This window comes from Tamandua tetradactyla, chromosome 7 (genome assembly GCF_023851605.1).
Source record: "Tamandua tetradactyla isolate mTamTet1 chromosome 7, mTamTet1.pri, whole genome shotgun sequence".
Lineage (NCBI taxonomy): Eukaryota > Metazoa > Chordata > Mammalia > Pilosa > Myrmecophagidae > Tamandua > Tamandua tetradactyla.
This window is the reverse complement of record NC_135333.1, coordinates 122,999,228-123,011,048: the sequence shown is the minus strand read 5'-3', so window position 1 is coordinate 123,011,048 and position 11,821 is coordinate 122,999,228. Positions and strand designations below refer to the sequence as shown.

The following is an 11,821-nucleotide window of genomic DNA, read 5'->3' as shown; positions in this document are numbered from 1 at the left end:
CAATATTTTACCTCCTATTTCTTAGGGTATCCAGAGGTCAATCACCAAGGCAGCACTGCAGGTTATCTCAGTGAAGGAAGCCCTACTCATTCCTTGACTGAACTGCACCTGCTTTCTCCCCTACCCTTTTGTTTTGGACTAGTCTCACTACACATCCTAGTATCAGTGAAACCTCTCTTTCCTGCAAAGCACGCTCATTCTCCAGCCCAGGAGGCTCCAGATTCATAATCTTAAAATACTTTATTGATACATTTAGAAAAGTAGAACTATAAAGGGAGAGGGTTGTGCTCTTCTCACAGCCCCCTAGCAACCCAGAGAGGCAATAGAGAGTAGCACATACCCTTAATTTTTTTAAAGCATACTCACCCCACCACCCCCACATTCTCTGAAGAATCCAAGAAGAAAAGCAAATTAAGGCTTCAGAGGTGATAAGCTTGGAGTGGAGGTGGAGTAGAAAGAGAAAATAGTGATAAGCTTGGAGTGGAGGTGGAGTAGAAAGAGAAAATAGTGTCTGTCTCCAGAATTATTTTTCTTACTTCTAGCCCCTTGCTCCAACAGCTTTCACCTCCTGGCACAGAGTCAGAGGTCAGGAGGGGTACATAACATAGTACCAAAGGAGGAAGGGAGCTTGAGTGGAAATGTGCAACATGTATATATGTGTGCCTCAGGAAGGCATGGCACAAGATTGTGATCCAATAAGTGGAGAGAAACTGAGATAAGTTTCCCTGTGGCAACAGATGTCAATGAATGAACCTGGAAAGGGTTGAGATGGTTCTGGGGTATAGATTTCATTCCATGTTCTCATGGGGTAACACAAACATGGACATGGTGCCAAGCATTGCTCAGCACGCCGCGAAGGTTCCAGATTGGGGCCACAGTATCTGGCTGCACATTGTAGCTGTCATCCACAGCCTTACAAACAATGTCCAATTCCTTTTGCCCAGGAGGTATAGGGACTTGCAGCTGCCATAGCCGCCAGGCCCAAGCCTTTCGAGGGCACTGTTCTTCTCCATCCAGCTCAGCTGCCTGCCAGGTTAGGCCCCCATCCAGAGACACATCCACACGGATCACAGCCCTGCCACCTCCACTCCATGCATAGCCCTTCACAGTCACCTCCCCAGACTCTACCATCTCTCCATCCCGAGGTTCTGTGATAGCTGACTGAACAGGAAGTTCCTGAATAGATGGAGCTGAGTCAAAATCTACAGTGTCCCAGTCCACAGATGGAGAGAAGCCTTTGTAATCCCGCCGCTGCCAGTGGCTACAACTTTCCTCTGATTCCACACTTATTTTGCCTAGCCATTTCACATGGCGGGCACCCACCACACCAGGAACCACCACCCGCACAGGGAAGCCATGGTCCCGAGGCAAGGGCTCCCCATTCATCTCATACGCCAGTAGGACCTCAGCTTCAGGGTCCATGGCCCGAGTCAAAGGGATAGATGCTCCATAGACACTCCCAGTGGAGTCTGAGTCCAGTCCCTCAAAGCAGACATGGGCCTCAGTCTCACAGAGGTGGTGGCCAGCCTGGGCTAACACATCACAAAGCCGGGCCCCTGCCCAGCGTGCAGTGCTGATGGCCCCTGTCCTCCACTCCAGACCTTTTACTGTTTTGACTTGATTCATCTCAGAGCGCCGGTTGCCAGCACACTGAAGAGTGACTGTGATCTCGTGCTTGGGGAACTGGCACAAATCATCCAGGGACAGGGACAGTGACTTGGTCCCAGGTGGCCCTGCAACATGGAGGCGATATGTGTCTGGGTCCACGTTGGGTACAGGCAGATGGTTCCGGGTGAAGAAGAGAGGGGTAGGTGTGATATAGCTTTCTGTAAGCAGCTCAGGGGGGGGCTCTGCATTAAAAGGACGCTGGCTGTTGACTTGCAGGGCTGGGTGACGTGGTGGATCATCAGCATAAGGGTCAGAGGTCTCCAACGTTGGGGGTGCCTTGTCTTCAGGGCTCAGCTCCCCAATTTTGTACTGAGCCAGTATTTCACGCACATGGGACTGGCTATGAACAGCATAGAGGGCCCAGAAGGGCTCTAGGGGACCCCCAGCTGCTAGCATCAGCTTTGATGGCCCCCCTGGGTGTAGATCCACAAATTCTGTTACATCAAAGACCTCACAGCCAAGAGTTACCCAGATCCCAGTCTCAGGGGTGCGGTGGGAACTCACTTCCTCCCTTGTATATATACGTGGTGACTTCTGAGCAGCCTGCAGGCCAGAGAGGGGTGAAGCAGAGGTAACAAAATATTAAGAAATCACCTAGCTCACCCTGACCCAACCCACAGAGCCAGGAAGATTCCATCTCCACTGTGCATGAAGACAGTAGTACTGTGGGCTCTGTGGTAACAGCAAGAACACGGATCACAATCTGGGATGCTTGGGGAGCTTTCTAGGATCCCTTTGTTTTGACAATGAAGTCCCTTCCCCACTTACCTTGCATGAACGGTCATGATAAGCCAACACTGCACCAAAGCCCAGCAGGGTTCCCAAGAGGCCCCAACCCCGGGCACTGTAGTTATTACCAGAGGAGACGAGGCTGGGGTGCTGGGGCTGAAATGAATCATCTGTACAGCAGGCCCGAATACAGAGCCTTGAGGGGGTCAACCTGAGTCTGGAAGAGAGAGAGGGCTTCTTAGCAGCATACTTCCTCTGGTCATATGGAAAAAACAGAGAAGGCTGGGGTCTACCTCTCCCTGGTTGCCCACTGGTTCCCTCAGCTAGGATTTAAGTTACTCTAGGATGGGTAAACACGTATGATCTGGCTTTCCCTTTCCTCCCTTGCCACCCTTTCATCTGTTAAAAGAAATAAATTCTCCCCTAACAGATGAGATAGGACATCATAAAGATACTGAGGGTATGAGTTACGGGCTAGGAAGCCACTCCTGGGACAGGATGTCCTACCTGCAGACAGGTCGGAGTCCCAAAACCATGGCTTTTTGAAGCAGCAGCATTGTGGAAGACCTGTGGGAAGAAGATTCTGGGATTAAGATGGGAGAGTTCTGGGAGGGGATATTGGGGAGGCTTGAAGAAATGGGTGGAAGACACAGAAGATGAGCCAGGAGCTCTTTGGGCAAATGAGAAGACTTGGGGGGTGGGGGTGGGAGGAAAACCAAGTTTCCTCAGAGAAAACTTGAAGAACGTCAGAGACAAAGACTGTGCTGACAGGATGAAAGAAAAGGAATGGGAAGAGGGAGTCTTCTAGAATCACTTATCTCCCATCCTCTACTCTCCTTTATTCACTACAGAGAATAATGCCCAGGATCAAAGGCCTAAAGGGAAGAAGTCAAATGCCCAGATTGCTGGCTTTTTATTTCTGAAGTCAGCAGAGAACAACCAAGGGGCAGACTGATGTAAGCAGGGACAAAAAGGTGAAAAGGGTAGTGGCAATCTAATGGAGTGAAATAGCCCAGACTCTGGAGTCAAACTGTCTTGGGTGTGCAAAACTTAGTCCTGTCGTTTAAACCCTGTCCCCTAGGGAAGCTATAAACACTCTGGAACTGCAACCACATCTATGAAATGAAGAGAGTGAGTTCTATCTTAAAGAGCTACTGTGAATATTAAGCAAGATAATATTTCCTTTGAAAGTCTTTCAGTTCCACTCCTCTAGAAAGGAACCCATCCTAAATATAAATATATGTATATGTTGAACTTGGCTGGTAACTGGACCACAACATGCGATCTACACCCCTACCCTGCCTGTGCCATTCTAGTGAGCACAGCAAACTGAGGGGTTAATGACCAGGTGTCAGGGGATGAGCTGGGAAAGGAGGAAGGTAATTTCTCTGCTTTCCATCCTGCTCTTCCTCACAGCCCTCAGTAGATCGCTGACCCCAGGAGAGCCGAAGTGGGAAGGGGTGAGAAATGTTCCAATTGTTGACATAAGCTAAATCTTGGAGAACAAAGTGGGGTGGAGGGCAGAAGGAACACCACGGAGATGGAAATAGGAGTTGGGTGGGCACTTGACCCCTGGCCCATAGAACCGTCACTCCCTCCACTCCCCCCAGCCTGCCCTCAATCCTAGCAGCCTGCTGGAACCAGACAGAAGCAGTGCAGGTAAGGATGACTAGCAAATTAACTCTGTCCCCGGTTTGGCAGTCTTCTGCTGCAAAACAGAAGTGCCACCTCCTGGTGTGGATGATGGCCTCTCCCTACCCAGGGAAATTTTAGGGAGGGGGATATATCCAGCATTGGGGCACAAGCACCCGACCCATTCCCTCTGGCCAGTAGCTCGCAAAAAGGGTCTTGTAGCAACCCCCAGCGTTCCCAGGAATAGGGAGAGGCGGCAGATATTGTTAATTTTATTGTCCTTGGGGTTCGCAACACTCCTAAGTGTCAAAACCGATAGCCCCCGCCCCGACTAACAACCCTTCCTATTCTTCTGCCCTCACCCCGCCCCAGCCCCCTTACCAGGCTCGGCGTCCGCACAGTGGCTGTTTTACCCACCGAGCGCCTGGCGATTGCTCGCGCAGGGGCGTGGCTAGCGCGCTGACGTAACGCAGAGTTTAAGGATCACTTTCGCCCCTCCGCTCGTCCCCCAGCCATTGGCGGGCCGCCTCGCGAGTGGCTGCGTTCGCCTCCTGGAGGGCAGGATTGGCGGGGATGCCGGGACAGGCGGAGACGCCCCGAGGGCTTGGAGCTGGGACTGGCCGAGACTGTTTCCACCCTTTCTGGAGAGCCGTCTGAGTAGAGTCTGTTACAGCCCCGATAGTCGAGAAATGGAACCCTCACCCGTCATCCGGAAACTGGGTAGTGGAAAGTGATGAGGACTCCAGAGGTTGGGCTGAAAGGTAGGATACTTGGAGACGCCCCCATCCCGCCTCTGCGGCTGTGGGGGGAGGGGGGCGGGAGACACTAGATGCATTCACTGGAGGCCTGGAAATCATGCCGGGCTTCACCGGCGGGTCAGCTCCGCCCGGTTCTATCCTGTTTTTTTGACTACCCTGTTGTTTCTGACATGTCAAGCATGTCAGACAGCCTTGTCTCTTAGAGGAAACAAGGTGAAGTGTTCAATTCTCTTATATTCGGGAGTAAGAGCAGAAACGAAACCTAAATAGCGGTTCCAATTCTTCGATATTCGTTGTACTAGTCCAACAGAATTCTCACCAGATTATGGAAGCAGCAACTTTAAAATTTTGCTTAATGAAATTAGATTTAAAAAAATCATATTAACAAGAGAAATGGCAAATGTTAAACCCAAAAGTAGATTTTAATCTTATAACCTCAGAGTAAAGAAAACTAGTAGAATACGTTTGTCATTACCCTTTATATCCTTTGACTGAAAATTTGTTACTGTGTACCTAACTAGCAAACCTTGTTCTCAAACGTGGGACAAACGTATCCACACGATGCCCTCTAGTGATAGAGGGTTGAGTTACAACCTTAATCAGTTTAAGTCAAGTTTTCACCTCTAGTTATATTAATTCCCTCCTTTTCTATTCTTCTAAACTGAAAACTAAAGCTTTTACCAAGAATCAAGGATCTTAGTGGGAATACTAAGAGATAGAAAGAAAGGAGAATTAACAGTAAAAAGTTTATTTTGGCTCTAAAGTTTTTCAGTCTATGTACAATTAAATCATTGCAGAGATAGAAAGTCTTTTTTTTTTAAAGGCTCAGTCCTATTATCTCATTCTAAGAAGGTTACAGAGAAGTCATTTAGAGACTGTCTGAAACCTTCAGATAAGATCTCTCCCTAAAAACACTGTCACATACTATGTGCTACATGCTTCACATAACTGACCTTCAAACCTTAACTTTTCATTTTATAGATGCAGGAAGCTGAGGCAGAGCAGCTACCTAACTTGATCAAGGCCACAGCTGGTAAATTGGCAGAGTTAGGCCTGGAATGCCAGGTCTGTCTGGAACTAAGTCCCCTTTCCTGCCCTCCTCCTTCAGATTCTTTGGAATTTTAAACTCCCCTGCAATCAAGCCCAATCTTTTCTGTTTCATTCATTTTTTTTTTACCCCACTTAAGACTGTCACAGACTGAAGGGCTTCAAGTACAGTAGTAAGCAAGAGCAGCCCCAAAGGGAAATTTTTTGTTGGGGTGGAAGCCACATGATCAATCAGAAAAGCCAATGCTGGGTTTGTTTTTTTTTTTTTCAATCTTCTATAGTTTCCTTTTGAGAAACTATAAGCTATGAAACCTCTTCCTAGAAAAATGCACGTTTTCATATATTTCAAAAGATTCACAAATATCAAGTGTGTTGGTTTGAAGCTGTTATGTACTCCAGAAAAGGTCATGTTTAATCCAGTCCTGTGAGGACAGACCTGTTGTAGGTGGGACTTTTTAGTTAGGTTATTTCAATTGAGATGTGACCTACCCCCTTCAAGGTGGGTCTTAATCCTTTAAGGTGAGTCCTTTCTGAGAGGATAAAAAGCAGAAAAGGCCGAGAGCTCAGACAGAGAAATATCCAGAGAAGTTTGGAGAGCTTAGAGAGAAAAGCCCCAGAGTTTTTAAGAGAGGATCCTCAGAACCTCAGAGGCCACTAGAACCCGGAGCTGAAAGCAACAAAACTCAGGAGCAAAGGACCAGCAGAGGCCATGCGCCTTATCTTACAGAGGAACCCCAGATGCCAGTGAAGATATTGTCCTGATGCCTTAACTGGGACATTTTCATGACTTTAGAACTGTTAATTTGTAAATGTATATATCCTCATTGTAAAAGCTAATCCATTTCTGGTATATTGCATTCTGGCAGCTTTAGCAAACTGAAACAGATTTTGGTACCAGTGGAGTGGGGTGCTGCAATTTGCTGGAACAGCTTTATAAATGGTTAAGGGGAAGATTCTGGAAGAATTGTGAGGTACTTGATAAAAAAAGGCCTACATTGCTTTGAAGAGACTGTTAATAGAAATGTGGATGCTAAAGGTGCTTCTGATAAGGCTTTAGAAATGATGAATGTGTCACTGCAAACTGGAAGGGGACCTGTGTTTTAAAGTGGAAGAGAATATGGCAAAATTGAGTCCTGATATCAGATGTAAGGCAGAATTTGAAAGCAGTGAACCTGGATACTTAGCTGAAGAGAATTCCAAATTAAATGTGGAAGGGGTGGCCTGGCTTCTCCTGGCAGCTTATAGTAAAACCCAAGAGGAAAGGAATAAGCTGAGAACTGAACTCTCGGGTACAAAGAAACCAGAAATTGATAGTTTGGAAAATTCTGATCTTTTGGAAGACAAGTCCACAGAGAATACTGCACCATGTAAGGATTTAACCAAACCTGGAACCAGTAGGCCATTTCAGTACAAGTCAGGATTGGAAGTGCAGCTATTCAGAAAGAATTTGTGGAAAGTTCAGTTGTCTGATGATTGAGACCCCTGTGTGTTGCACGCAAAACTGATGTTTTTTATGAGCTGTGTATGAATGAATGGAAGTGCCAGCCTAGACTAAAAGGGACAGATTGAAGGAAAAAATGAGCTGTGGAGCCAAGAATCCTCAGGCCAGGAGAGCAGAACCCCCCCCCCCCCCCATGCATGTGGAAAGGGTGAATTTGCCCTGGAGTTTGCAGAGCATGGAGTTTCCTCTCCATTGTTCAGGAAGAGTATGGCTGCCACCCAGATGCTTGAAGAGTGTGGAATGGAGAACATGGCTGTCTTCCAATGCTTGGAATTGTTGGGAGCCCTCAGCACAGTGTTTGGAGAGAACAGGGCCACTGTGCAAACCATTGGAAAGGGTGAGACTGCTGCTCTCTCAAGCCCTGAGGATAAAACATCATTCTATGGATGACTTTCAGACCTGGAAATCTAAGGAAGTTTGTCCTGCAGCCTTTCAGAACTGTTTGGGACCTTTGAACCCTGTTTTCCTTTCAGTTTTTCCGTATGGAAACTGCAATATTCACTCTTTGTGAACGGTCCTTCCTTCGTATATTGGAAGCAGATCACTTTTTCTAAGTTTCACAGGCTCACAACCAGAGAATTTTACCTTAGGACCACACCTGTAATAATTTTGAGACTTTGTACTTAATATTGTTACTGAAATGATTTAAGGTTTTGTGATATTATGATAAAATGACTATATTTGCTTGCATTTGGGAAAAATGTCTTTTGGGGGTCCAGCGGGTGACATATGCTGGTGTGAAGCTGTTTAGGTACCCCAGAAAAGACCATGTTCTTTTATTCCATTCCTGTGGGGGCAGACTTATCGTGGAAGGACCTTTTACTTAGGTTATTTTAATAGAGATGTGACCCACTCCATTCAAGGTGGGTCTCAATCCTTTACTGGAGTCCTTTCTGAGAGGATAAAAAGCAGAAAAGGCCAAGCGAGCTCAAAGAAATACCCAGAGAAGTTTGGAAAGAGCTTAGAAAGGAAAGCCCCAGAGAGTCTAAGAGAGGACCCAGAGAAGCTCAGAGAGGCCACTAGAACCAGGAGCTGAAAGTAGTGAAACCTGGAAGCACAGGACCAGCAGATGCTGTCCATGTGCCTTATTATCTGACAGAGGAACCCCAGATGCTAGCAAAGATATTGTCCTGTTGATGCGTTAATTGGGATATTTTCTTGACCTTAGAACTTTAGATTTGTAAACCAATAAATCCCCATTGTAAAAGCCAACCTATTTCTGGTATATTGCATTCTGGCAGCTTTATCAAACCAAAACACCAACCTCCCCATCTCATCAATTGTCTCCCCAAAGATCACCTTCTCCCCCTACCCGTACATATTCTATTAAGAGTGCCTAAAAAGATATCGTGGGGCAACATCTGATAAGTTCTTGAGTGGCCTCTGAGCCTCTGAGTAGGGATGATTAAACAGTAATAAAAGTGTTATTTTCCAAATGGATTCTTTCACTGTTTAAGCAAAGATGAAAGGGGGATAAGGAGGTACCCAAGACAGATTGGAGGATGTGGTGTTTCTTGCTCAATGAAATTATCAGATGCCCTTTCTTCCAAATTTCTAACATCAGACAGACACATAGCAAAAACAAGAAAAACACACTCCAATACACTTTTCTTTTTTTCCTTTTTTACTTACATTAAATACATCGGTAAATCAGCAGTCGCATTCTATTACCACGATTGTTATGTTGGGAGAGGGAGAAAGGGGGAAAAAAAGGCAAATGCTTTCTTAGAAGCAAAAAATATATATATATGACACCCTCCCCCCCTAAAAAAAACTGACCAGAAGGAAAAAATGAAGAGCTGGGAAATAAAAAACTAAGATCCCCAAAGCCCAAGAGAGCTCAAAGGAAAGCTGAAGAGCTGGCAGAAAGTAGAGGGAAGGCAGCAGTTAGGCCAGAAGCTAAGGCCAATCCTGTTCCTAAGGAGGAAGTGAGGTGGTAGGGAGGAGAGAGGAGAAGCCCAGGAAAAAGGTTTCCCAGTCCCAAGGCAATGAAACATCTTTGTTCCTGTCCCATGGGAAAAACTGCACAGAGACAGAATTTCAACTTCATTTCTAAGAGACTTAAAAGAGCCATTCTAGTTCTTCCACTTGTAAAAAAGGATGTACTAGGTGCTTTGGAGAGTGTGGGGATAGTGGGTTCTGGGAAGGGAAAAGTATGTGTATGTGTGTGTTTCAAGGCCACAGGAACTAAGGCTGCCCCTGGAAAAGTAAAGGAATTGAGGCCTAAGTGGAAGGACCTAAACTGGGTTTTTCAGCTGCTCTGTAACAAAAAGCAGTCTGCAAGTCAAAAGAAATGGCAGGACAGTGCAATGATGGCTCAGTGGCAGAATTCTCACCTGCCGTGCCGGGTTCAATTCTGGGAGTCTACCCATGTAAAAAAAAAAAAAAAAAAAAAGGTAAAAGGACAGGCAGAAAGGTTCTAATCTTAGGTCTGTGGCCTTTCCTATCTTTTTTCCATAAACGTTCCCAAAACTCTGGGCTAGAACAAGAAAGAGCCTAGAGTTTTCTCTTGCCTTGATGGCTTTCCACAGACATCCTAAAAACCCCTGATGAGAGATATGAAGAGAGGCTAGAGACCTAAAAAGGACCAAAGCCCTCTAACAATATCAGACAGTTGTGAGGTACCTTCAGTGCAAGTTATTCCCTGTCCACAGGAACAGACAGCATGATATAAGGGGCCACAACTTGGCCTCTGTGGTACTAGCCTCTAGTGGTACATGGATTAAACAGTGGGGGTTTGGAGGCATAGAAATGGGAACTAAACCAAAGATTAACAAATGAGAAGGAAATAAGGCGTAATGGCAAGTGGAGGACAGAACAGGCTGTATAGGGGAAATAAGATCACATTTATTTACAGGGAAGTAGAAAAGACACGGTAATGGATATCAAATTGAATATGAACCCTGGAAAAGAAGAGAAAACTCCTCCCTCTTGCCTGGCCCCTTCTTACTCCTTACCTTGGCCTATGCTATCCCGAGACCACTCCCCAGTTATTCTGTTAATTTTCCAGGAAAGGCAACTTCTACTCAAGAGCTAGGTTGGCTAGAATATAGGAGAATGCTAGCAGTGGAGACTGGGCTTGAGTAGCTGCCACTGGTAATTGTTCTCTACAGCCCTCCCCAAACCTCATATTTATCTCAGGTTCCATTTAATTAAAAAGAATGTAGGAGGATGAGTAAATCAATGAAACCCTCATAAAACAAGTATCCAAACTGAACTATCAATTAAAGTGCAAACTGCAGAGGGATATGGTGACTGGGGCTGAAGCCATCTAAAGGCCAGACAAAAAAAATGCATATGTATAAATCAGAGGATGGGTATCAGAAACTGGTCCCTCCTCCAATTAGATCACAGCAGACCCCAAATGGCAGGCAACCAGTGAAGTTTCTTTGGAGGACTCTGGGGTCCAATCCCCACCATGGGGAAGAAGCTACCTAAGAGCTTGGGTGAGGGGAAACCAGGCCTTGGATGAGTTACAGAGCGACAGCTGACACTGCACCTCCCCCCCCCACCTCTGCCCAGTCAGCTAACTCAAAAGGACTCCAACCTGGTGTCAGAGAACTTGCCTTCCCATTTTCATCTCTATCTAGAAACACCCTTCACAAGACCAACTCATGGATATTGCAAAATTTTCAAATATGAGAAACTCCAACCAAATAAAAACAAAATGTGTTTCCTTACTCTCTCCTGCTAAGAGCCTTATCTCCCTCCCCCAGGGCCCTTTTATGTAACTGATCTGGAAACCTCATTCCTCAGTTCCTGGGTTTGCCATCTTTTCTGTCCTGGCAGGAAGAAGAAAAGGGGATCAAGAACAGAGATTGACCAAAAGCAGAAGGGAGGGGCAGGAAAAAAGTGTTTTCTGAAAAAATGGGGAACCATGGAAAGGAGGAGGAAAGATAAGTAGGTCACTGTCTTGCACCTATAATACAAAGTGAAGAAAGTTTCTTTTGGAAGGTAAGTCCTGGGGGTATTGACCCCCAAGCCCCAGAGTAGGGGTAGGAGGCCAGTGGCAACAGCTGCCTGGTGTTGGTTGCTGAAGCATTAAAAAGTGCCATGATGGAGCTGTCAAGAGGCAGCCCTTGGGAGCCAGGGCTCTGTGCTGTTACCATAGGGGCTGTGTGCTGAGGGGTAGGGATGGAGGTTATTTCTTAGCTCTCGTGCTAGCTCCATACTTGTTTGCTGCTAGCCACTCCCTCAGTTGCTACAACACTGGCTCTTGTTCTGCTGGGACTGCTCATGGAGATCCACACCCCGGCTTCGGCCTGCTGCACCCCCCAGATTCTGGGGTTCACTCTTTGGCAACTTCTTAGCTAGAGATAAAAAGAGAAGGGAACAAAGTATGATAGATTTTACTCAACCCCCAAAAAAGGTTTTTGGTTAGAGGAGAAGGGAGATAAAAATTCAAGAGATTAAAAGAATTATTTTGCAGAGGAGTTTACTTTGCAAACTACATTGAAGACAAGGTTTTTTATAAAGCTGCAGCCAA

The 11,821-nt window shown here is 46.1% G+C and overlaps 2 protein-coding genes and 1 long non-coding RNA gene across 5 annotated transcripts in view; 1 reads left to right on the top strand and 2 right to left on the bottom strand.

Annotated features, from left to right (window-relative positions):
• Window positions 1-472: 472 nt before the first annotated feature.
• Window positions 473-4,522, bottom strand: SUOX (sulfite oxidase). The gene is made up of 4 exons (XM_077110993.1): window positions 4,411-4,522; window positions 2,905-2,964; window positions 2,437-2,614; window positions 473-2,211 (listed from the first exon to the last, which is right to left on the bottom strand). Exons 2-4 carry the CDS (start codon window positions 2,952-2,954, stop codon window positions 802-804), a joined length of 1,638 nt encoding a protein of 545 aa, XP_076967108.1. The 5' UTR covers window positions 2,955-2,964; window positions 4,411-4,522; the 3' UTR covers window positions 473-801.
• On the top strand, window positions 4,409-9,758 carry LOC143642518 (uncharacterized). Its single transcript, XR_013155701.1, has 2 exons — window positions 4,409-4,790; window positions 5,769-9,758. It is a non-coding gene; the product is annotated as an uncharacterized LOC143642518 (long non-coding RNA).
• The window catches only part of RAB5B (RAB5B, member RAS oncogene family), a 30,960-nt gene continuing 28,080 nt past the window's right edge, over window positions 8,942-11,821 (bottom strand). For all 3 annotated transcript variants that reach the window (XM_077111004.1, XM_077111005.1, XM_077111006.1), the window contains one exon: window positions 8,942-11,645. In XM_077111004.1, coding sequence (XP_076967119.1) covers window positions 11,530-11,645 — 116 coding nt within the window. In that variant the 3' untranslated portion in view covers window positions 8,942-11,529. The remainder of the gene's footprint in view (window positions 11,646-11,821) is intronic.

Excerpts from the sequence above, each read along its gene's own strand:
- SUOX (XM_077110993.1), bottom strand. The coding sequence starts at position 2,954 with ATGCTGCTGCTTCAAAAAGCCATGGTTTTGGGACTCCGACCTGTCTGC. Across the intron at positions 2,615-2,904 it reads GGACTCCGACCTGTCTGCAG|ACTCAGGTTGACCCCCTCAA; the intron begins GTAGGACATCCT and ends TCTCTCTTCCAG. Across the intron at positions 2,212-2,436 it reads ATCATGACCGTTCATGCAAG|GCTGCTCAGAAGTCACCACG; the intron begins GTAAGTGGGGAA and ends TCTGGCCTGCAG.